The sequence below is a fragment of the Temnothorax nylanderi genome, unplaced genomic scaffold, assembly GCF_030848795.1.
Source record: "Temnothorax nylanderi isolate EJ_2023f unplaced genomic scaffold, tnyl_v1.0 TNYL_tig0895_pilon, whole genome shotgun sequence".
NCBI classification, from domain to species: Eukaryota; Metazoa; Arthropoda; class Insecta; order Hymenoptera; family Formicidae; genus Temnothorax; species Temnothorax nylanderi.
In genome coordinates, this window is record NW_027249957.1 from 10896 (window position 1) to 37631 (window position 26736).

The 26736-nt window shown below is 28.4% G+C and overlaps 1 protein-coding gene across 1 annotated transcript; it reads right to left on the reverse strand.

Annotated features, from left to right (window-relative positions):
- Positions 1-23186: 23186 nt before the first annotated feature.
- LOC139785827 (uncharacterized) lies at positions 23187-26258 on the reverse strand (the record flags this gene model as incomplete). Its single annotated transcript, XM_071724997.1, has 6 exons — positions 26251-26258; positions 25104-26092; positions 24447-24572; positions 23691-24029; positions 23556-23564; positions 23187-23477 (listed from the first exon to the last, which is right to left on the reverse strand). Coding segments are annotated over exons 1-6 (1762 nt in total), but the record flags the coding sequence as incomplete, so codon positions are not given.
- Positions 26259-26736: the final 478 nt, after the last annotated feature.

Genomic DNA, 26736 nt, shown 5'->3' on the forward strand with positions numbered 1-26736 from the left:
ATTCTAAATTCTAAATTCTAAATTCTCAATTCTAAATTCTAAATTTTCAATTCTAAATTCTAAATTCTCAATTCGAAATTCTCAATTCTAAATTCTCCCTAGAGAATTTAGGGATTCCCAATTCCAAATCCCAAATCCCAAATCCCAAATCCCAATGTTCAAATCTCAAATCCCAATTCCTAAATCCCAAATCCCAAAACCCAATTCTCAATTCTAAATTCTCAATTCTAAATTTTAAATTCTAAATTCTAAATTCTAAATTTTCAATTCTCAATTCTAAATTCTAAATTCTCAATTCTCAATTTTAATTCTCAATTCTCAATTCTAAATTTTCAATTCTCAATTCTCAATTCTAAATTTTCAATTCTCAATTCTAAATTCTCAATTCTAAATTCCCAATTCTCAATTCTCAATTCTCAATTTTCAATTCTCAATTCTCAATTCAAATTCTCAATTCTAAATTCTAAATTCTAAATTCTCAATTCTCAAATCTCCCTAGAGAATTTAGGGATTCCCAATCCCAAATCCCAAATCCCAAATCCCAATTCCCAAATCCCAAATTCCAAATCCCAATTCTCAATTCTAAATTCTCAATTCTAAATTCTAAATTCTAAATTCTCAATTCTAAATTCTAAATTCTCAATTTAAAATTCTCAATTTTAAATTCTCCCTAGAGAATTTAGGGATTCCCAATCCCAAATCCCAAATCCCAAATCCCAATTCCCAAATCCCAAATTCCAAATCCCAATTCTCAATTCTAAATTCTAAATTCTAAATTCTAAATTCTAAATTATCAATTCTAAATTCTCAATTCTAAATTCTAAATTCCAAATTCTCAAGTCTAAATTCTCAATTATAAATTCTAAATTCTAAATTTTAAATTCTAAATTCTAAATTCTAAATTCTAAATTCTAAATTCCAAATTCTTAATTCTAAATTCTCAATTCTAAATTCTCAATTCTCAATTCTCAATTCTAAATTCTAAATTCTAAATTCTCAATTCTCAATTCTAAATTCTAAATTCCAAATTCTAAATTCTAAATTCTCAATTCTCAATTCTCAATTCTAAATTCTAAATTCTCAATTTGAAATTCTCTATTCTAAATTCTCCCTAGAGAATTTAAGAATTCCCAATCCCAAATCCCAAATCCCAAATCCCAATTCTCAATTCTATATTCTCAATTCTAAATTCTAAATTCTCAATTCTAAATTCTCAATTCTCAATTCTCAATTCTCAATTCTCAAATCTAAATTCTAAATTCTAAATTCTAAATTCTAAATTCTAAATTCTAAATTCTAAATTCTAAATTCTAAATTCTAAATTCTAAGTTTTAAATTCTAAATTCTAAATTTTAAATTCTCAATTCTAAATTCTAAATTCTCAATTTGAAATTCTCTATTCCAAATTCTCCCTAGAGAATTTAAGGATTCCCAATCCCAAATCCCAAATCCCAATTCCCAAACCCCAAATCCCAATTCCCAAATCCCAAATCCCAAATCCCAATTTTCAATTCTAAATTCTCAATTCTAAATTCTAAATTCTAAATTCTAAATTCTAAATTCTAAATTCTCAATTCTAAATTCTTAATTCTAAATTCTCTATTCTAAATTCTCAATTCTAAATTCTCAATTCTAAATTCTCAATTCTAAATTCTAAATTCTCAATTCGAAATTCTCAATTCTAAATTCTAAATTCTCAATTCTCAATTCTCAATTCTCAATTTTAAATTCTCCCTAAAGAATTTAGGAATTCCCAATCCCAAATCCCAAATCCCAATTCCCAATTCCCAAATCCCAATCCCAAATACCAATTCTCAATTCTAAATTCTCAATTTTAAATTCTAAATTCTAAATTCTAAATTCTAAATTCTCAATTCTCAATTCTAAATTCTCCCTAGAGAATTTAGGGATTTCCAATCCCAAATCCCAAATCCCAAATCCCAATGTTCAAATCCCAAATTCCAATTCCTAAATCCCAAATCCCAAATCCCAATTCTCAATTCTAAATTCTCAATTCTAAATTTTAAATTCTAAATTCTAAATTCTAAATTCTAAATTCTAAATTCTCAATTCTCAATTCTAAATTCTCAATTCTAAATTCTAAATTTTCAATTCTCAATTCTCAATTCTAAATTCTAAATTCTAAATTCTTAATTCTCAATTCTCAATTCTAAATTCTAAATTCTAAATTCTCAATTCTCAATTCTCAATTCTCCCTAGAGAATTTAGGGATTCCCAATCCCAAATCCCAAATCCCAATTCCCAAATCCCAATTCCCAAATCCCAAATCCCAAATCCCAATTATCAATTCTAAATTCTCAATTCTAAATTCTAAATTCTAAATTCTAAATTCTTAATTCTAAATTCTCAATTCTAAATTCACAATTCTAAATTCTCAATTCTAAATTCTAAATTCTCAATTCTCAATTCTCAATTTTAAATTCTAAATTCTAAATTCTCAATTCTAAATTCTAAATTCGAAATTCTCAATTCTAAATTCTCCCTAGAGAATTTAAGGATTCCCAATCCCAAATCCCAAATCCAAATTCCCAAACCCCAAATCCCAATTCCCAAATCCCAAATCCCAAATCCCAATTCTCAATTCTAAATTCTAAATTCTCAATTCTCAATTCTAAATTCTAAATTCTAAATTCTAAATTCTAAATTCTAAATTCTAAATTCTAAATTCTAAATTCTAAATTCTAAATTTTAAATTCTAAATTCTAAATTCTAAATTCTCAATTCTCAATTCTCAATTCTCAATTCTCAATTCTAAATTCTAAATTCTAAATTCTAAATTCTAAATTCCAAATTCTCAATTCTAAATTCTCAATTCTAAATTCTAAATTCTCAATTCAAAATTCTCAATTCTAAATTCTCTTTAAAGAATTTAGGGATTCCCAATCCCAAATCCCAAATCCCAAATCCCAATTCTCAATTCTAAATTTTCAATTCTAAATTCTAAATTCTAAATTCTAAATTCTAAATTCTAAATTCTCAATTCTAAATTCTTAATTCTAAATTCTCAATTCTAAATTCTCAATTCTAAATTCTCAATTCTAAATTCTAAATTCTCAATTCTAAATTCTAAATTCTCAATTCTCAATTCTCAATTCTCAATTCTCAATTCTCAATTCTAAATTCTAAATTCTAAATTCTAAATTTTAAATTCTAAATTCTAAATTCTAAATTCTAAATTCTAAATTCTAAATTCTAAATTCTAAATTCTAAATTCTAAATTCTAAATTTTAAATTCCCAATTCTAAATTCTAAATTCTCAATTCTAAATTCTCAATTCTAAATTCTAAATTCTAAATTCTCAATTCTCAATTCTCAATTCTCCCTAGAGAATTTAGGGATTCCCAATCCCAAATCCCAAATCCCAAATCCCAAATCCCAAATCCCAATTTTCAAATCCCAAATTCCAATTCCTAAATCCCAAATCTCAAATCCCAATTCTCAATTCTAAATTCTCAATTCTAAATTTTAAATTCTAAATTCTAAATTCTAAATTCTCAATTCTCAATTCTAAATTCTAAATTCTCAATTCTCAATTCTAAATTCTAAATTCTCAATTCTAAATTCTAAATTCTCAATTCTCAATTCGAAATTCTAAATTCTCCCTAGAGAATTTAGGGATTCCCAATTCCAAATCCCAAATCCCAAATCCCAAATCCCAATGTTCAAATCCCAAATCCCAATTCCTAAATCCCAAGTCCCAAATCCCAATTCTCAATTCTAAATTCTCAATTCTAAATTTTAAATTCTAAATTCTAAATTCTAAATTTTCAATTCTCAATTCTAAATTCAAAATTCTCAATTCTCAATTTTAATTCTCAATTCTCAATTCTAAATTTTCAATTCTCAATTCCCAATTCTCAATTCTCAATTCTCAATTTTCAATTCTAAATTCTCAATTCTAAATTCTAAATTCTCAATTCGAAATTCTCAATTCTAAATTCTCCCTAAAGAATTTAGGGATTCCCAATCCCAAATCCCAAATCCCAAATCCCAATTCTCAATTCTAAATTCTCAATTCTAAATTCTAAATTCTAAATTCTCAATTCTAAATTCTAAATTCTCAATTTAAAATTCTCAATTCTAAATTCTCCCTAGAGAATTTAGGGATTCCCAATCCCAAATACCAAATCCCAATTCCCAAATCCCAAATCCCAAATCCCAATTCCCAAATCCCAAATCCCAAATCCCAATTATTAATTCTAAAATCTCAATTCTAAATTCTAAATTCTAAATTCTAAATTCTTAATTCTAAATTCTCAATTCTAAATTCTCAATTCTAAATTCTCAATTCTAAATTCTAAATTCTCAATTCTCAATTCTCAATTCTAAATTCTAAATTCTAAATTCTCAATTCTCAATTCTAAATTCTAAATTCCAAATTTTAAATTTTAAATTCTCAATTCTAAATTCTCAATTCTAAATTCTCAATTCTCAATTTGAAATTCTCTATTCTAAATTCTCCCTAGAGAATTTAGGGATTCCCAATCCCAAATCCCAAATCCCAATTCCCAAATCCCAAATCCCTAATCCCAAATCCCAATTATCAATTCTAAATTCTAAATTCTAAATTCTAAATTCTTAATTCTAAATTCTAAATTCTAAATTCTCAATTCTAAATTCTCAATTCTTAATTCTAAATTCTAAATTCTAAATTCTAAATTCTAAATTCTCAATTCTAAATTCTAAATTTTCAATTCTAAATTCTAAATTCTCAATTCGAAATTCTCAATTCTAAATTCTCCCTAGAGAATTTAGGGATTCCCAATTCCAAATCCCAAATCCCAAATCCCAAATCCCAATGTTCAAATCTCAAATCCCAATTCCTAAATCCCAAATCCCAAAACCCAATTCTCAATTCTAAATTCTCAATTCTAAATTTTAAATTCTAAATTCTAAATTCTAAATTTTCAATTCTCAATTCTAAATTCTAAATTCTCAATTCTCAATTTTAATTCTCAATTCTCAATTCTAAATTTTCAATTCTCAATTCTCAATTCTAAATTTTCAATTCTCAATTCTAAATTCTCAATTCTAAATTCCCAATTCTCAATTCTCAATTCTCAATTTTCAATTCTCAATTCTCAATTCAAATTCTCAATTCTAAATTCTAAATTCTAAATTCTCAATTCTCAAATCTCCCTAGAGAATTTAGGGATTCCCAATCCCAAATCCCAAATCCCAAATCCCAATTCCCAAATCCCAAATTCCAAATCCCAATTCTCAATTCTAAATTCTCAATTCTAAATTCTAAATTCTAAATTCTCAATTCTAAATTCTAAATTCTCAATTTAAAATTCTCAATTTTAAATTCTCCCTAGAGAATTTAGGGATTCCCAATCCCAAATCCCAAATCCCAAATCCCAATTCCCAAATCCCAAATTCCAAATCCCAATTCTCAATTCTAAATTCTAAATTCTAAATTCTAAATTCTAAATTATCAATTCTAAATTCTCAATTCTAAATTCTAAATTCCAAATTCTCAAGTCTAAATTCTCAATTATAAATTCTAAATTCTAAATTTTAAATTCTAAATTCTAAATTCTAAATTCTAAATTCTAAATTCCAAATTCTTAATTCTAAATTCTCAATTCTAAATTCTCAATTCTCAATTCTCAATTCTAAATTCTAAATTCTAAATTCTCAATTCTCAATTCTAAATTCTAAATTCCAAATTCTAAATTCTAAATTCTCAATTCTCAATTCTCAATTCTAAATTCTAAATTCTCAATTTGAAATTCTCTATTCTAAATTCTCCCTAGAGAATTTAAGAATTCCCAATCCCAAATCCCAAATCCCAAATCCCAATTCTCAATTCTATATTCTCAATTCTAAATTCTAAATTCTCAATTCTAAATTCTCAATTCTCAATTCTCAATTCTCAATTCTCAAATCTAAATTCTAAATTCTAAATTCTAAATTCTAAATTCTAAATTCTAAATTCTAATTTCTAAATTCTAAATTCTAAATTCTAAGTTTTAAATTCTAAATTCTAAATTTTAAATTCTCAATTCTAAATTCTAAATTCTCAATTTGAAATTCTCTATTCCAAATTCTCCCTAGAGAATTTAAGGATTCCCAATCCCAAATCCCAAATCCCAATTCCCAAACCCCAAATCCCAATTCCCAAATCCCAAATCCCAAATCCCAATTCTCAATTCTAAATTCTCAATTCTAAATTCTAAATTCTAAATTCTAAATTCTAAATTCTAAATTCTCAATTCTAAATTCTTAATTCTAAATTCTCTATTCTAAATTCTCAATTCTAAATTCTCAATTCTAAATTCTCAATTCTAAATTCTCAATTCTAAATTCTAAATTCTCAATTCGAAATTCTCAATTCTAAATTCTAAATTCTCAATTCTCAATTCTCAATTCTCAATTTTAAATTCTCCCTAAAGAATTTAGGAATTCCCAATCCCAAATCCCAAATCCCAATTCCCAATTCCCAAATCCCAATCCCAAATACCAATTCTCAATTCTAAATTCTCAATTTTAAATTCTAAATTCTAAATTCTAAATTCTAAATTCTCAATTCTCAATTCTAAATTCTCCCTAGAGAATTTAGGGATTTCCAATCCCAAATCCCAAATCCCAAATCCCAATGTTCAAATCCCAAATCCCAATTCCTAAATCCCAAATCCCAAATCCCAATTCTCAATTCTAAATTCTCAATTCTAAATTTTAAATTCTAAATTCTAAATTCTAAATTCTAAATTCTAAATTCTAAATTCTCAATTCTCAATTCTAAATTCTCAATTCTAAATTCTAAATTTTCAATTCTCAATTCTCAATTCTAAATTCTAAATTCTAAATTCTTAATTCTCAATTCTCAATTCTAAATTCTAAATTCTAAATTCTAAATTCTCAATTCTCAATTCTCCCTAGAGAATTTAGGGATTCCCAATCCCAAATCCCAAATCCCAATTCCCAAATCCCAAATCCCAAATCACAATTCCCAAATCCCAAATCCCAATTCTCAATTCTCAATTCTCAATTCTAAATTCTAAATTCTCAATTCTAAATTCTAAATTCCCAATTCTCAATTCTCAATTCTAAATTCTAAATTCTAAATTCTCAATTCTCAATTTTAAATTCTAAATTCTAAATTCTAAATTCTAAATTTTAAATTCCAAATTCTCAATTCTAAATTCTCAATTCTAAATTCTCAATTTTAAATTCTAAATTCTCAATTCGAAATTCTCAATTTGAAATTCTCCCTAAAGAATTTAGGGATTCCCAATCCCAAATCCCAAATCCCAAATCCCAATTCCCAAATCCCAATTACCAAATCCCAAATCCCAAATCCCAATTATCAATTCTAAATTCTCAATTCTAAATTCTAAATTCTAAATTCTAACTTCTTAATTCTAAATTCTAAATTCTAAATTCTCAATTCTCAATTCTCAATTCTCAATTCTAAATTCTAAATTCAAAATTCTCAATTCTCAATTCTAAATTCTAAATTCTAAATTCTAAATTCTAAATTCTAAATTCCAAATTCTCAATTTTAAATTCTCAATTCTAAATTCTCAATTCTAAATTCTAAATTCTCAATTCGAAATTCTCAATTCTAAATTCTCCCTAAAGAATTTAGGGATTCCCAATCCCAAATCCCAAATCCCAAATCCCAATTCTCAATTCTAAATTCTCAATTCTAAATTCTCAATTCTAAATTCTAAATTCTCAATTCTAAATTCTAATTTCTCAATTCGAAATTCTCAATTCTAAATTCTCCCTAGAGAATTTAGGGATTCCCAATCCCAAATCCCAAATCCCAAATCCCAATTTTCAAATCCCAAATTCCAATTCCTAAATCCCAAATCCCAAATCCCAATTCTCAATTCTAAATTCTCAATTCTAAATTTTAAATTCTAAATTCTAAATTCTAAATTCTCAATTCTCAATTCTAAATTCTAAATTCTCAATTCTCAATTTTAATTTTCAATTCTCAATTCTAAATTTTCAATTCTCAATTCTAAATTCTCAATTCTAAATTCCCAATTCTCAATTCTCAATTCTCAATTTTTAATTCTCAATTCTCAATTCTCAATTCTCAATTCTCCCTAGAGAATTTAGGGATTCCCAATCCCAAATCCCAAATCCCAATTCCCAAATCCCAAATCCCAAATCCCAAATCCCAATTCTCAATTCTAAATTCTCAATTCTAAATTCTAAATTCTCCCTAGAGAATTTAGGGATTCCCAATCCCAAATCCCAAATCCCAAATCCCAATTCTCAATTCTAAATTCTCAATTCTAAATTCTCAATTCTAAATTCCCAATTCTCAATTCTCAATTCTCAATTTTCAATTCTCAATTCTCAATTCTAAATTCTCAATTCTAAATTCTAAATTCTAAATTCTCAATTCTCAATTCTACCTAGAGAATTTAGGGATTCCCAATCTCAAATCCCAAATCCCAAAACCCAATTCCCAAATCCCAAATCCCAAATCCCAATTCTCAATTCTAAATTCTCAATTCTAAATTCTAAATTCTAAATTCTCAATTCAAAATTCTAAATTTTCAATTCAAAATTCTTAATTCTAAATTCTCCCTAGAGAATTTAGGGATTCCCAATCCCAAATACCAAATCCCAATTCCCAAATCCCAAATCTCAATTCCCAAATCCCAAATCCCAAATCCCAATTATCAATTCTAAATTCTCAATTCTAAATTCTAAATTCTAAATTCTAAATTCTAAATTCTCAATTCTCAATTCTAAATTCTTAATTCTAAATTCTCAATTCTAAATTCTCAATTCTAAATTCTCAATTCTAAATTCTAAATTCTCAATTCTAAATTCTAAATTCTCAATTCTCAATTCTCAATTCTCAATTCTCAATTCTCAATTCTAAATTCTAAATTCTAAATTCTAAATTCTAAATTCTAAATTCTAAATTCTAAATTCTAAATTCTAAATTCTAAATTCTAAATTCTAAATTCTAAATTCTAAATTCTAAATTTTAAATTCCCAATTCTAAATTCTAAATTCTCAATTCTAAATTCTCAATTCTAAATTCTCCCTAGAGAATTTAGGGATTCCCAATCCCAAATCCCAAATCCCAATTCCCAAATCCCAAATCCCAATTCCCAAATCCGAAATCCCAAATCCCAATTCTCAATTCTAAATTCTTAATTCTTAATTCTAAATTCTAAATTCTAAATTCTCAATTCTAAATTCTAAATTCTAAATTCTAAATTCTCAATTCTCAATTCTCAATATCTAAATTCTACATTCTCAATTCTAAATTCTCCCTAAGCATTTAGGGATTCCAATCCAAATCCCAAATCCAAATACCAATGTTCAAATCCCAATCCCAATACTAAATCCAAATCCAAAATCCCATTCCTCAATCTAAATTCTTCAATTCTAAATTAAATTTTAAATCTAAATTCTAAATTCTCAATTCTCAATTCTCAATCTAAATCTCATTCTAAATTCTCAATTCTATTCTAAATTATAAATTCAAAATTTAAAATTCTTAATTCTCAATTCTAAATTCTCATTTAATTCTAACTTTCATTCTCAATCTCAAATTCTAACTTCTTAAATTCTAAATTAATTCTCAATTCTCATTCTAAATTCTAAATTCTAAATTCTAAATTCTCAAGTCTCAATTCTCCCTAGAGAATTTAGGGATTCCAATCCCAAATCCACATCCAATTCCCAAATCCAATCCAACACAATTCCCAAATCCCCAAATCCCAATTCTCAATTCTCAATTCTCAATTCTAAATTCTAAATTCTCAATTCTAAATTCTAAATTCCCAATTCTCAATTCTCAATTCTAAATTCTAAATTCTAAATTCTCAATTCTCAATTTTAAATTCTAAATTCTAAATTCTAAATTCTAAATTTTAAATTCCAAATTCTCAATTCTAAATTCTCAATTTTAAATTCTAAATTCTCAATTCGAAATTCTCAATTCGAAATTCTCCCTAAAGAATTTAGGGATTCCCAATCCCAAATCCCAAATCCCAAATCCCAATTCCCAAATCCCAATTACCAAATCCCAAATCCCAAATCCCAATTATCAATTCTAAATTCTAAATTCAAAATTCTCAATTCTCAATTCTAAATTCTAAATTCTAAATTCTAAATTCTAAATTCTAAATTCCAAATTCTCAATTTTAAATTCTCAATTCTAAATTCTCAATTCTAAATTCTAAATTCTCAATTCGAAATTCTCAATTCTAAATTCTCCCTAAAGAATTTAGGGATTCCCAATCCCAAATCCCAAATCCCAAATCCCAATTCCCAAATCCCAAATCCCAAATCCCAAATACCAATTCTCAATTCTAAATTCTCAATTCTAAATTCTAAATTCTAAATTCTAAATTCTAAATTCTAAATTCTAAATTCTCAATTCTAAATTCTTAATTCTAAATTCTCAATTCTAAATTCTCAATTCTAAATTCTCAATTCTAAATTCTAAATTCTAAATTCTAAATTCTAAATTCTCAATTCTAAATTCTTAATTCTAAATTCTCAATTCTAAATTCTCAATTCTAAATTCTCAATTCTAAATTCTAAATTCTCAATTCTAAATTCTAAATTCTCAATTCTAAATTCTCAATTCTAAATTCTCCCTAGAGAATTTAGGGATTCCCAATCCCAAATCCCAAATCCCAAATCCCAAATCCCAATTCCCAAATCCCAAATCCCAATTCCCAAATCCCAAATCCCAAATCCCAATTCTCAATTCTCAATTCTCAATTCTAAATTTTAAATTCTAAATTCTAAATTCTAATTTCTCAATTCTCAATTCTAAATTCTAAATTCTCAATTCTCAATTTTAATTTTCAATTCTCAATTCTAAATTTTCAATTCTCAATTCTAAATTCTCAATTCTAAATTCCCAATTTTCAATTCTCAATTCTCAATTTTTAATTCTCAATTCTCAATTCTCAATTCTCAATTCTTCCTAGAGAATTTAGGGATTCCCAATCCCAAATCCCAAATCCCAATTCCCAAATCCCAAATCCCAAATCCCAAATCCCAATTCTCAATTCTAAATTCTCAATTCTAAATTCTAAATTCTCCCTAGAGAATTTAGGGATTCCCAATCCCAAATCCCAAATCCCAAATCCCAATTATCAATTTTAAATTCTCAATTCTAAATTCTAAATTCTAAATTCTAAATTCTAAATTCTCAATTCTCAATTCTCAATTCTCAATTTTCCCTAGAGAATTTAGGGATTCCCAATCCCAAATCCCAAATCCCAAATCCCAAATCCCAATTCCCAAATCCCAAATCCCAAATCCCAATTATCAATTCTAAATTCTCAATTCTCAATTCTAAATTCTAAATTCTAAATTCTTAATTCTAAATTCTCAATTCTAAATTCACAATTCTAAATTCTCAATTCTAAATTCTAAATTCTCAATTCTCAATTCTCAATTTTAAATTCTAAATTCTAAATTCTCAATTCTAAATTCTAAATTCGAAATTCTCAATTCTAAATTCTCCCTAGAGAATTTAAGGATTCCCAATCCCAAATCCCAAATCCAAATTCCCAAACCCCAAATCCCAATTCCCAAATCCCAAATCCCAAATCCCAATTCTCAATTCTAAATTCTAAATTCTCAATTCTCAATTCTAAATTCTAAATTCTAATTCTAAATTCTAAATTCTAAATTCTAAATTCTAAATTCTAAATTCTAAATTCTAAATTTTAAATTCTAATTCTAAATTCTAAATTCTCAATTCTCAATTCTCAATTCTCAATTTTCAATTCTAAATTCTAAATTCTAAATTCTAAATTCTAAATTCCAAATTCTCAATTCTAAATTCTCAATTCTAAATTCTAAATTCTCAATTCAAAATTCTCAATTCTAAATTCTCTTTAAAGAATTTAGGGATTCCCAATCCCAAATCCCAAATCCCAAATCCCAATTCTCAATTCTAAATTCTCAATTCTAAATTCTAAATTCTAAATTCTAAATTCTAAATTCTAAATTCTCAATTCTAAATTCTTAATTCTAAATTCTCAATTCTAAATTCTCAATTCTAAATTCTCAATTCTAAATTCTAAATTCTCAATTCTAAATTCTAAATTCTCAATTCTCAATTCTCAATTCTCAATTCTCAATTCTCAATTCTAAATTCTAAATTCTAAATTCTAAATTCTAAATTCTAAATTCTAAATTCTAAATTCTAAATTCTAAATTCTAAATTCTAAATTCTAAATTCTAAATTCTAAATTCTAAATTTTAAATTCCCAATTCTAAATTCTAAATTCTCAATTCTAAATTCTCAATTCTAAATTCTAAATTCTAAATTCTCAATTCTCAATTCTCAATTCTCCCTAGAGAATTTAGGGATTCCCAATCCCAAATCCCAAATCCCAATTCCCAATCCCAAATCCCAAATCCCAATTCTCAATTCTAAATTCTCAATTCTAAATTCTAAATTCTAAATTCTCAATTCAAAATTCTAAATTCTCAATTCAAAATTCTCAATTCTAAATTCTCCCTAGAGAATTTAGGGATTCCCAATCCCAAATCCCAAATCCCAAATCCCAATTATCAATTCTAAATTCTCAATTCCAAATTCTCAATTTTAAATTCTCAATTCTAAATTCTCAATTCTAAATTCTAAATTCTCAATTCGAAATTCTCAATTCTAAATTCTCCCTAAAGAATTTAGGGATTCCCAATCCCAAATCCCAAATCCCAAATCCCAATTCCCAAATCCCAAATCCCAAATCCCAAATACCAATTCTCAATTCTAAATTCTCAATTCTAAATTCTAAATTCTAAATTCTAAATTCTAAATTCTAAATTCTAAATTCTCAATTCTAAATTCTTAATTCTAAATTCTCAATTCTAAATTCTCAATTCTAAATTCTCAATTCTAAATTCTAAATTCTAAATTCTAAATTCTAAATTCTCAATTCTAAATTCTTAATTCTAAATTCTCAATTCTAAATTCTCAATTCTAAATTCTCAATTCTAAATTCTAAATTCTCAATTCTAAATTCTAATTTCTCAATTCGAAATTCTCAATTCTAAATTCTCCCTAGAGAATTTAGGGATTCCCAATCCCAAATCCCAAATCCCAAATCCCAAATCCCAATTTTCAAATCCCAAATTCCAATTCCTAAATCCCAAATCCCAAATCCCAATTCTCAATTCTAAATTCTCAATTCTAAATTTTAAATTCTAAATTCTAAATTCTAATTTCTCAATTCTCAATTCTAAATTCTAAATTCTCAATTCTCAATTTTAATTTTCAATTCTCAATTCTAAATTTTCAATTCTCAATTCTAAATTCTCAATTCTAAATTCCCAATTTTCAATTCTCAATTCTCAATTTTTAATTCTCAATTCTCAATTCTCAATTCTCAATTCTTCCTAGAGAATTTAGGGATTCCCAATCCCAAATCCCAAATCCCAATTCCCAAATCCCAAATCCCAAATCCCAAATCCCAATTCTCAATTCTAAATTCTCAATTCTAAATTCTAAATTCTCCCTAGAGAATTTAGGGATTCCCAATCCCAAATCCCAAATCCCAAATCCCAATTATCAATTTTAAATTCTCAATTCTAAATTCTAAATTCTAAATTCTAAATTCTAAATTCTCAATTCTCAATTCTCAATTCTCAATTTTCCCTAGAGAATTTAGGGATTCCCAATCCCAAATCCCAAATCCCAAATCCCAAATCCCAATTCCCAAATCCCAAATCCCAAATCCCAATTATCAATTCTAAATTCTCAATTCTCAATTCTAAATTCTAAATTCTAAATTCTTAATTCTAAATTCTCAATTCTAAATTCACAATTCTAAATTCTCAATTCTAAATTCTAAATTCTCAATTCTCAATTCTCAATTTTAAATTCTAAATTCTAAATTCTCAATTCTAAATTCTAAATTCGAAATTCTCAATTCTAAATTCTCCCTAGAGAATTTAAGGATTCCCAATCCCAAATCCCAAATCCAAATTCCCAAACCCCAAATCCCAATTCCCAAATCCCAAATCCCAAATCCCAATTCTCAATTCTAAATTCTAAATTCTCAATTCTCAATTCTAAATTCTAAATTCTAAATTCTAAATTCTAAATTCTAAATTCTAAATTCTAAATTCTAAATTCTAAATTCTAAATTTTAAATTCTAAATTCTAAATTCTAAATTCTCAATTCTCAATTCTCAATTCTCAATTTTCAATTCTAAATTCTAAATTCTAAATTCTAAATTCTAAATTCCAAATTCTCAATTCTAAATTCTCAATTCTAAATTCTAAATTCTCAATTCAAAATTCTCAATTCTAAATTCTCTTTAAAGAATTTAGGGATTCCCAATCCCAAATCCCAAATCCCAAATCCCAATTCTCAATTCTAAATTCTCAATTCTAAATTCTAAATTCTAAATTCTAAATTCTAAATTCTAAATTCTCAATTCTAAATTCTTAATTCTAAATTCTCAATTCTAAATTCTCAATTCTAAATTCTCAATTCTAAATTCTAAATTCTCAATTCTAAATTCTAAATTCTCAATTCTCAATTCTCAATTCTCAATTCTCAATTCTCAATTCTAAATTCTAAATTCTAAATTCTAAATTCTAAATTCTAAATTCTAAATTCTAAATTCTAAATTCTAAATTCTAAATTCTAAATTCTAAATTCTAAATTCTAAATTCTAAATTTTAAATTCCCAATTCTAAATTCTAAATTCTCAATTCTAAATTCTCAATTCTAAATTCTAAATTCTAAATTCTCAATTCTCAATTCTCAATTCTCCCTAGAGAATTTAGGGATTCCCAATCCCAAATCCCAAATCCCAATTCCCAAATCCCAAATCCCAAATCCCAATTCTCAATTCTAAATTCTCAATTCTAAATTCTAAATTCTAAATTCTCAATTCAAAATTCTAAATTCTCAATTCAAAATTCTCAATTCTAAATTCTCCCTAGAGAATTTAGGGATTCCCAATCCCAAATCCCAAATCCCAAATCCCAATTATCAATTCTAAATTCTCAATTCTAAATTCTAAATTCTAAATTCTAAATTCTAAATTCTCAATTCTCTTCTCAATTCTCAATTCTCCCTAGAGAATTTAGGGATTCCCAATCCCAAATCCCAAATCCCAAATCCCAATTCCCAAATCCCAAATCCCAAATACCAATTCTCAATTCTAAATTCTCAATTCTAAATTCCCAATTCTTAATTCTCAATTCTCAATTCTCAATTTTCAATTCTCAATTCTCAATTCTAAATTCTCAATTCTTAATTCTCCCTAGAGTATTTAGGGATTCCCAATCCCAAATCCCAAATCCCAAATCCCAATTCCCAAATTCCAAATCCCAAATCATAATTCTCAATTCTAAATTCTCAATTCTAAATTCTAAATTCTAAATTCTCAATTCTAAATTCTCAATTCTAAATTCTCAATTCTAAATTCTTAATTTTCAATTCCCAAATCCCAAATCCCAAATCCCATTTCCCAAATCTCAAATACCAATTCCAAAATCCCAATTCCCAAATCCCAAATCCCAAATCCCAAATCCCAAATCCCAAATCCCAATTCCCAAATCTCAAATCCCAAATCCCAATTCCCAAATCCCAAATCCCAAATCCCAATTCTCAATTCTCAATTCCCAATTCTCAATTCCCAATTCTCAATTCTCAATTCTTTAGGGGATGCTAAAGCCGTTCAAATTACCGACAAAAACAATCAAAGCTCCTATTTTGAAACGGCTTTACAGATCACAAAATCCTTTTACAGGAGTAAAGTAGAGGTACTAATGAAGGGTGGGATTGTCAAATAATTAGTAATAATTGAACAAATTTTTAAAATGCTGTCACCTCATAACCTTATTTTCTAATATAAACAGTTGTATACGTAATATGTACGAAATTAAACTTTCTCACCCTTCAGAAAACGTGCACAAACAATAACGTACCTTTGAAATTGAGATTGAAAGCCTAGAATAAAAATGGGAGCTTTGAAACGATCGTGTATATTTTTCACAAAAATATTCACGCAGAGCAGCAATCATGTCACAGCAGTAGTTCACGGATCTTGCGAGAGACGGCGCGATGGCGCACGCAGCTGTGGGCAGTTTCGGGGTTGGCTACATTGTCTGATTCCTACACAGCAATCGAACCAGAACAGATATATGATACAGATATCTCGTTAGGCATTTTTACATTTTTTTCAATTATTACTAATTATTTTACAATCCCACCCTTCATTAGTACCTAAACTTTACTCCTGTAAAAGAATTTTGCGATCTATGAAGCCGTTTCAAAGAACGAGCTTTGAAAGATATGTGGTACAGATATCTCGTTAGGCATTTTTACATTTTTTTCAATTATTACTAATTATTTTACAATCCCACCCTTCATTAGTACCTAAACTTTACTCCTGTAAAAGGATTTTGCGATCTATGAAGCCGTTTCAAAGAACGAGCTTTGAAAGATATGTGGTACAGATATCTCGTTAGGCATTTTTACATTTTTTTAAATTATTACTAATTATTTTACAATCCCACCCTTCATTAGTACCTAAACTTTACTCCTGTAAAAGGATTTTGCGATCTATGAAGCCGTTTCAAAGAACGAGCTTTGACAGATATGTCGTACAGATGCCTCGTTAGGCATTGGGCGCGTTCAGCAGACCAAGCCGCTGAGTAGCAGTCGAACGTGATTGGCTCTTACTTTTAGAACCAACCAATCAACGCAGAGTGTTGATCAGATGAACTCAACGACATATCTGTCTAAACTCGTTCTTTGAAACGGCTTCATAGATCGCAAAATCCTTTTACAGGAGTAAAGTATAGGTACTAATGAAGAGTGGGAATATAAAAAAATTAGTAATAATTGGAAAAAATGTAAAAATGCCTAACGAGGCATCTGTACCCACACATCCCCCACACCCAGACATCCCCCACACAACAACCACGTTCAAATTTTGTCACCGCAATAACGAAATCATAGTCAAAAATAAAAAAATAATGAAAATTCTTAAAAATTTGAAAAAGTAAATTAAAAAAAGCAATTAAAAAATACCGTAACACTCAAATTAATAATAATTAGAACGAGTCTGTATGATTTGAATATCGACGTCATTATTTTTTAGCATTTTTCGAATATACAGCCGCCATATTGGGTTTCGTTATATTCAAATACGACGTCCCAATTGTTAATTTATGATCAACATCTTAAAATGTATCATGATATAAATTTTCATGAAAATTGAACGCAGTTTGTAATTTTTAAAGAACGAAATAGTTATTTTTTAGCATTTCACGGATAATTTGGCCGCCATATTGGTTTTGGACAAACTAAAAATTTATTTTTTCCATGGATTCAATGCTAACTACTAAATAAACACATTAACACATTTTTCTATGACAGTCTATAACTTCCAAGTAACGATTTCATCTGTCGTACCTCGTTACCCGCAGACTTCGGCCACCATATTGGGGTCCGCCATGTTGATTTTTCAAAAGGCCACAGCTCAACTAAAACTACATATGTGTAGCTATAAAATGAGCCCCAAAAGAATTTTTTAGGTGACCCCAATTTTTGGACAGGGGGGTGTCTGATTTCACGGAGAATGCCCCATAAATATATTTGTTAACGAAAATATCTCATACGTATATATAGAATTGAATATTTCCAAGATATTAATTAACTTAAAAGTATAACAGTTACCGACAAATTTAATTTCTTACAAATATTACACTCGCAAATATTAATTGTAGGCCAAACAAAAAAATACGTGTCTTCTCTTCTACGGAATTTTTTTCGGAAAGGAATTGTCAAAATAATAGGAGTATAGGTCAAAGCATGAAAACTTCTGCAAGAGTGATCAACATAATTTTTTACTACAATTTTTTTATGTTTATTAATTATTTTTACATCTCTACATTATTCCAAAGATCGCTCTTTGATTATCGTGCAACGGCAACTCAGATTTACGCCGAGATACCGAGAAAGCATTTCCAGCGTAAAAACATTGTCGATCGCGCAAGCTAAGTAAGAGCGACAAGGAGGGAGTAATATTCTCCCTCTCGCTAGGCACTGCCGAGCGCTGCCGACACACCGATAGACCGAGCGTCACTCTGTGTGCGTAGTGGAGGGGCCGCGCATGCGCGAAAAACCGGGCCGGATTCACATCACTGGTTCCAAGCGGCATTCTCTTTGTCTCGTCGAGGCCGACAAAAAAGTATTTTACCTTTGAAGCTCTATCTCTAACGGTTAAAGAGTTGCATTTATCTCGGAAACGGCGCGAGATACGGGGTCGTGTCACGTCTCACGATACACCACCGGTAGATTTCCGCTGCATAAAATTTTTTCCTTCAGGTGCTGTGTAACCTGAAAACAATTAATAAATATAATATCACCTTTTAACCGAATTGTCACAACACCAAGCAGCTGACACATAATGTACGCGTTCATAAAGCAGCTAATAACCACCTTAAGTCACTTTTCCAAGCTTAAGCTCCATTTACACAAAACACATTATAAACTTTTGGACAATTACTTGTTAAAATTCCCTAGAACCAATAAAGTTAATTAGAAATTGCTATTCATTGCCTACACAAGCTTTACAAGACCATTTATGTAATATAAATTCAGTTTAACTCGTGGATCTAACGGAAGTAATCCCACAAAAATCTTCACTTCATATTTCTTCTCAATTTCGAGATATAAATAAAAATTACAGAAATCCATAAAACACAAAAATTCTAAACACCCTAAAATAAACCCCTCGATTATTTAAATACAACAAAGGAAACCCCATCTCTCTATCTCTTACCGTTTTCGAGTTATGAATTATTAAAGTTTCATGTCCGCCATTTTGAACTTTTTGCCGTTTAAACTTAGGAAGACCAAATCACTTTTACATTAATATTCTTAGTCTTTTATATATTTTGGCCCTAGCAAATTTCACTTTCGAGTGAAAATTTTGACATTCAATTATTATGTTAAAAATGAAATTATTGATGTCTTTAAATGTCAATACTGTTAACCCTGATTTTCTATCTAAATTAATTAAATTAATAAACGAGATTGAAAATTGAACATTCGTCTCTTGAATCTGAGAGACAGACTCATGCCACGATACACATGAAAGACAAGGACAGACATGTGAACTCACAATTGAAAAATTAAAATAAAAATGAAAACGACCAGTTGAAGATAAAACAATTATAGAAACATACTCTCCAATATTTAAAGAACACTATCGCATTAAAATAACAATTACTTTATTAACATTTTTTAAGAACAATTGTTATAAACAATTAAAATAATATCATTGCCCGTCCTAACTAACTAGATCATCAGAATCCTCTTAAAAAATCAATCAACTTTTGTATATAAAATATTTTCATATCTTTTAAGATAAATTAATTAACAATAAAAAATTAATAACAATATAAAAACAAAAAGAATTAATAAAAACGATACAGTCCCTTACGAGAAATAATCATTAGAGTTATTTAATAAAAAAATACTTATTACAAGATTGATCATTTTTGCAACTTGATCTTATAAACATTTATAAATAAATAATTAACTATATTAGCAATAGCCGTTAACGGATACCTCAGGCCGAGTCTAACAACTTTTGTATAAGTCAAAACCACGTCACTCCACTAATAAAGGCTACAGAAAATTCTAAAGGGAAGTACACCCGGTGTAACGGAATAACACGGGAATTGTGCCATATAATTACAATTATATGGAATGAACATAAAAACTCGTAAAAAACTCGTTCTGGTAAATACGAATTTCGCCTGTGCACATATATTCTGCATCAGCACACCTACAAAAAATAGTAATAACTTTTATTTCTCCAATTGTTTATTTACGAAATATTTATAACAATAAGATAAAGAGTCATGTAAAAGAGATAATTTTATTATAGAATCAAAACCGCGTAATTAAGTAGAACCTAAACAATATCAATATGTAAATTAAAAGATGCCAAATTGTTTAACAAATAAATTGTTATTAACAAACACGTATATTAACAATAAGATTTTTCAATGTATTTTCAATTATACCTTAGTAAAAGCCCCACAAAATCTTTCCTATACACCACTATCATATTCCTAACCATTCGCGAGATATAAAAATTACAAAATATTATTATATGAACAATTTAATTTCACTGATTTGTTGTACTCATGAGAATGCTAACCGTTTCTACTTGCACACAATAATACTAACGTAATATTAGAATCATTATTACTACCGCTAATAACACTTTCATTAACATAGTTATAAACAAATATATATATACTTACGAAAAAAATTAATGTTATTATCGAGCGTCAAGCGCCGAAGCGTTACTCACGAACCTGAAAAGGATAGATTTGTATTATGCGACGTGTAGAAACACGAATCCGAACGAGATGCGAATATCGTATGATATGTAGGAGAGAGAGAAAGAGAGATACATATACCTTAATAGCCGTAAGACAAAGAGAGCAATACATCTCACACTTTAGACATGCTATTGATGATTTTAATTGTACTAGAACAATACAGGCGCGCGCTACGCGCGCGCCATTTATCAATTATATATATATATCAAATATATCTTTAGACTCGTGAAATTGTCAACAAATTAATAGAATGGCAAATGTGAGTCAGGCGCGGTACGTGGAGCGCAAGTAAAGAAATTAATAGTAACGAATTAAAATGTATATAATATACATATACATATATTCTAACTTAATATATACATTTTAATTCGTTACTTCTGTAACTATTAATTTCTTTACTTGCACTCCACGTACCGCGCCTGACTCGCATTTGCCATTCTATTAATTTGTTGATATATATATATATTGTTGCGCGCGCTCCGCTATCACTGATCACTCGCGTTCGCGCCGTGCACTTCCGGACTCACGTGAGGGAAAGAGAACACTCATTTATTAAAAATAAGGAACTCAGGTTTATTCGAGATCTTTGTACAGAAAAACGTATTTGAAGATACAGAAGGAGAACTCATCCGAACGTTCCGAGTCTCCCCGTAAATCTGACAGTCGAAGTAGTCAATCAATAAATCAATATTCCGTAGTCAAGGGACGCGCTTCAGCACGAAGCTTCCGCGGTGCGGTCAGCGGAGCCAAGTTCAGCCCACAAACGGGTGTCCAGCACGGGCGCAACAATATATATATATATATATATACATATATATATGAAGTTATATGCATATACAAGGTATAGCATTTAAATTAAATTGCCTAAAAAAATTTCAAAATCTCAAATTTTTTCATAACATTTATTTAAAAATTTACAATAAGGAAAAACAGAGGGATTTGAACGATATAATTCAAGTATATCTCTGGTACAATTTTCTGCTCTTAAAAAAGGCATATAAGGGTATATCCAGACAAATTTATATAGTGCATAAATATAAGCATAAAAAAATTGATTAGTTTATATACATGTGTATGGACCATTCTATTTCCTTAATGTATATGCTTATGCACCTATGCATGAATATGTCCTAAGAGATTTAATTGTTGCCATTTTTCCACGATACCGATTGGTTCTCTCGTTTGGCTAATTTCTACTGTAAGAGTAACTGTCAGCACAGGAATTGTATTTTGACAACTTGCAAATGAAAGGTTATTGTAATTGATTTTGCTTATCTTAACAGCATCTGTTATGTTGTGCGTTTCAAATATGTCAGGAATTGTATCTTTGCATTGAAAAGACTGCCTCCTCTCTGTTCTCATGCTGACAAGGAGACCAGGTTTTTAGCTTAGTTTTACAGAGTGGATGCTAAAATTATCCACTCTAACCCTCCTCCTTTCTCAGGCCGGGCTTGGGACCGTCCAAGGCGGAGTTAAAAAAAAAATAAATAAATAAATAAATAAATAAAAAATAAAAACCCACACACATAAGAAACAAAAAAATATAAATATAAAGTTAAAATATAAGTTTAATTAGATAATAATATTATCTTCAATAATGTTAAGATAATATACATATAACTTGTGCTATTTAAATGTAAGACTTTTATAAGTAATAATAAGTAATAAAGGCTCAAAAGATTAAAAATTAGTTGCAATATATAGAGCATAGAGCCGTAATAAGATGTCATGTGGGTTTTCACAACTTTCCATGTGAAACTTTTTATTTATTCCATAATATTTCTATGGATTTGTAAAAAAAAAAATGTATTTTACAAAATTCCTGTGACATATGCAACTTATATTTAATTAAAAAATGACATTATCAAAATTTTTCTTTTAATTTAATTCCCCCACATGCTTTTTTTTATGTAAATACATTAAATATATATTTCTTTATATACATAGTTTTTAACATTTCTATTATCTCGTTGATTACCTAGATAAACTTTTAATGCTTGCCAAGAACGAACTCGCGAAAAAGCAACATAAAGTTGTCCGTGGTTAAAGACATCTTTGCGAAGATCTGTTCCTATTCTGTCAAACGTCTGTCCTTGAGACTTATTAATCGTCATAGCAAAAGCTATCTTAATTGGAAATTGTCTTCTTTTAAACGTAAAAGGATATATATTTTCGCAATACAATGTTATACGATTTAAAAAAACAATATCTCCCATTTTATCACCCGTTAAAATTTTACATTTTAATAAATGATCTGCAAGTTCTATAATCATTAATCTAGTACCATTGCATAATCCTTCATTGATACTAAGATTTCTAATTAACATAATGATACAATTTGGTCTTAAACGCAATTCATAAGGAGGTAGAGATGATGGAGATAAACTATTTAAATATTCCGGTAATAAAGATTCACCAATATCACCATTATCCCCGCAATTTACAGCGCTATCTATACTTGTATAAATTCTTTCATTGGTTATATTTAATAATTCAACAACTTGTTTATTAATTTCATCTACATCGATATTTCTTGCAGAAAGTATTGCACATTTAGCTACTTTATCAAAATCTTTTTTTTGTATTAAATCGCCATATATATCTGTGACAATATCTGTGTCAAATGATGCTATACAACATTCAGGAATTTGTATATTATCATTAGAATCATTTAACTTCCCATCTCCCATATCTATTAAAAATTTTGCAAATTCAATTTCTTCTGGAAGAACTCGCATGTTTTGTGTTAAAGAAAAATTTGTAAAATATTTCCAGGTGGAACTAAACTTAATGGAAAGATTTATAATTTCACTTCGAGTACCTCGTATTTTAATTGGAAGAAGTTGTCTAAAGTCACCACCTAATATGACAATTTTTCCCCCAAATGGTAAATCATTACTCATAATATCACGTAACGTTCGATCTATAATATCTAAAGCATATCGTGGTGCCATCGGTGCTTCGTCCCAAATAAAGATGTCTATTTTTTTTAAGTATTGAGCTTCCTTAGACTGAATTTTAATGGAAGATGATGAATCAGCAAATAATGGAACTGGTAATCCGAAAGTTTTATGAACTGTCTTTCCAGCAGGAAGTAACGTTGCTGCGATGCCTGTGAAAGCCATTGTACATACACATTTATTTCGAATTTTGGCTAAGTGATAAATAGTTGTGTACATAAACGTTTTACCTGATCCACCTGGACCATTAATATAAAAACAATTACTATTATAACTATTGTTATCTAATCTGTTTAATATTAAATCAACTATTTTTTTTTGCTCCTCATTTAATTGATTATATTGCTTAGTTCCAACTTCTATACTTTGTTCAAGTATTACATAATCTTCTTCTTCGTGATCTTCTGTCATTTGTTCTATTTGTGGAAAGTCAGCGAAACTTTTACCTTCTGCAGAAAGCATAGCGCCGATTTGTTCATAAGCTTTTTTTTGTCCTTGTAATATACCAAAATATCGTACATAATCTTCTGACATTGCTACTTTAAAACTTTCCCAGAGTTCTTCAGGATGTAACGGTTGACAATGTAATAAAATGCGTACGAATAATTTACGAAGCTGTCGTGGCATCATCCATCCAGCAGCTTCATTCATAGCTCGTATCCATTCATCATCATCTTCAATTAGGCCTAAAGCCAAACATGTTTCTGAAAATGATTGATAAACTTCTCCATTTATAGTTTTTAAATCGTTAAAACTTGTAGCTCCTTTAACAGTAAGTAATAATAATCGTAAGTGAAATAATTCTGTTTGTGTTGGACTAACAGAATACATTCGGCCTATGCAATTATAATAATTATTACGTTTAACCCAATGCGATATATTTCTACCATTAATTTTTTCTTTTTTAAAAGTATAATAGTGTGGAATATCTACATACAAATATTTTCTTGCTTCAACATCGCGTAAATTCAATGCAAAATAATCTATTAACATGGTGACTTGATTTAAAGCAGAAGTCATTGCATCTTCAATAGATTCATTTTCGATGATAACATTTTGTTCATTAGGTAGATGAACTGGTAAACGTATTATAGCGTGACTTTTATCTTGTAATTTCTTACCGAGTATACGCCAGCTAGCTTCTACAGGTCCAACATAACGCGCTTCGATATAATCACGTATTTCATCATGATCTATAATTACATTTTCTGTTATTGGTTCAATTGTTATAGCTGCAGCATCATGACCTTTATAAATATATTTATACAGATATTTAACCGATTTAATACTGGAAACTATTTCGACGTTAATATGGCAATTAAATGTAATTGATAATATAGGACAGTATGGAACAACATATAGATTATCAATTATATATCCGTTAGGTCTTTCAAAAGTCTTTCCAGTATCTCGTCGACGATAATATGGATAGGCATCTTCATCCATTCTGGTTTCTTCTAGAAACGCTCTCGGATAACGTTTCGAACATTGTCCATCTATTAAACACCAATCGCCACAAGGCCCGTGAATCATATGTTTCATGACTATATCATGTAAATTACGATTCTCACTTGGATCAGGAATTTCTGCAGATATATATTTATCGACAATTTCTGGAGTTGTTATTTTAAAATTGTGTTTTAAAGTTATCAATATATGGATATGTGGCAAACCACGTTTTTGGAATTCAATAACATATACATATGCTGCAACTAAACCAAAAAAATTTTGTTTAGTAATCAAATCTATTAAATAGTCTTTTTTAATATTAAAAACACGAGCGCAAATATCAGGTCTATCGGAAGCTTGTTGTCCAGGCAAAAGATTTTCCTCGATTTCCCGCCATTTTGGATTACAGGTCATTGTGATAAAAAGATCTGGTTTACCAAATTTAGCAACAATTGCCATTGCATCTTGATAATTTTGTTGCATGTTACGCGGTGATCCGATAAATGTAGAAGGAAGTATAATCATTTTTCCAATACGTCCATTTAAGTTATTCGCCATATTTTGCATATAATCTATTAAACCTTGATATGTTTCAGAGCGTAATTCTTTTTGATGATTCTTGCAATAATCCATTCTATCTTTTTCAATTTTTACGTAATTATCTACAAGCCATTGTTGGAATAAGCGTCGTCCTAATAAGAAAACATTGAAGTCATTACGAATAGCCATACGATATTTAATATACTGTCCTCTTGTTATTCGTCTCTCGCTATTTAATTTCTTTAAATTACGATGCCATCCTTGAGTACCATATGGGTAAAACAATGGATATATCATCCATGGTTCAACATTAGGATCCATAGTACTAACTCTTTGCAAAGTTTTAGTATTTTTATTACGTATTATAACATATGATTCTGGAATTTCTCCATCAGCAGTTGTTGAAAAAACTGCAGCAACTTCATTCGTTCTTTGGATATTATATCGACGTCGATCCATTCCTGGCTTTAAGGTGAATACTAATTGTAATTCTGATAATGATTCATTAGATGTTAATTGTCGTTGATTTTCTAATTCTTCGCCCATCATTTGATATGATTTAGCAAATATATTACTATTTCGCATTATATGCTCAAGATTTTGTACGATTTCGAAATCCAGATTCAAATTTTCTTTTAGACGATGGTCTATCGCTTCGTTCGAATCTACAATAAAAAGTTGACCATAAACTGGACTTTCATTTTGTGCAGCATATAATGCTGTATTAATCTGATAATATATTTGTCCTTGTATTTTGAAGCAGTATGGACCAGGTCGTCTATTTTGAAAATTAATTAAATTAGCGTTAAATGACGCAAATGAAAATGAAGTATTGTAACTACGAATATGTTGTAAGAAATGATTAGATTTTGCATGATTTCCATTAAATAAAGCACGTAAAATTTCAGGGAATTCAGGTAGAGATTCAAGATATACTGCTCCATGATTGCAACAATCGTGAAATGAATTTCCTCTATTAGAAACTTTTTCAGCTACAAAATGTTTAGCATTGCAATGAATACACAATACATCCATAGGTCCAATGTAATATTCAATTAAATCGTCATTTAATACTGTATTACTAATATTTAAATAAGATTGGTTTTTTTTACGTAATCGATAACGAGACTGATATTCTGCACATGTAACACGTTGTCTTATATTAACAGATGATGTACTGGCAGTACAAATAGTATCAGATATTTGACTAACTATTAAATTATTTTTATTAATTACTGTTTTTACACTTTGCCGGCGATTATATTGATTTTGTGCTTTTCTTTCGTGACGTTGTCGTTGAATTTTCTCTTCTTCTTCTGCACAACGTACTATTTTTCGTCTAGGCATTTTATTAAGATATAAATAAATATATTAGAATATAAATAATATTTTGCAATATTATGAAATACTTCTTAATATCTC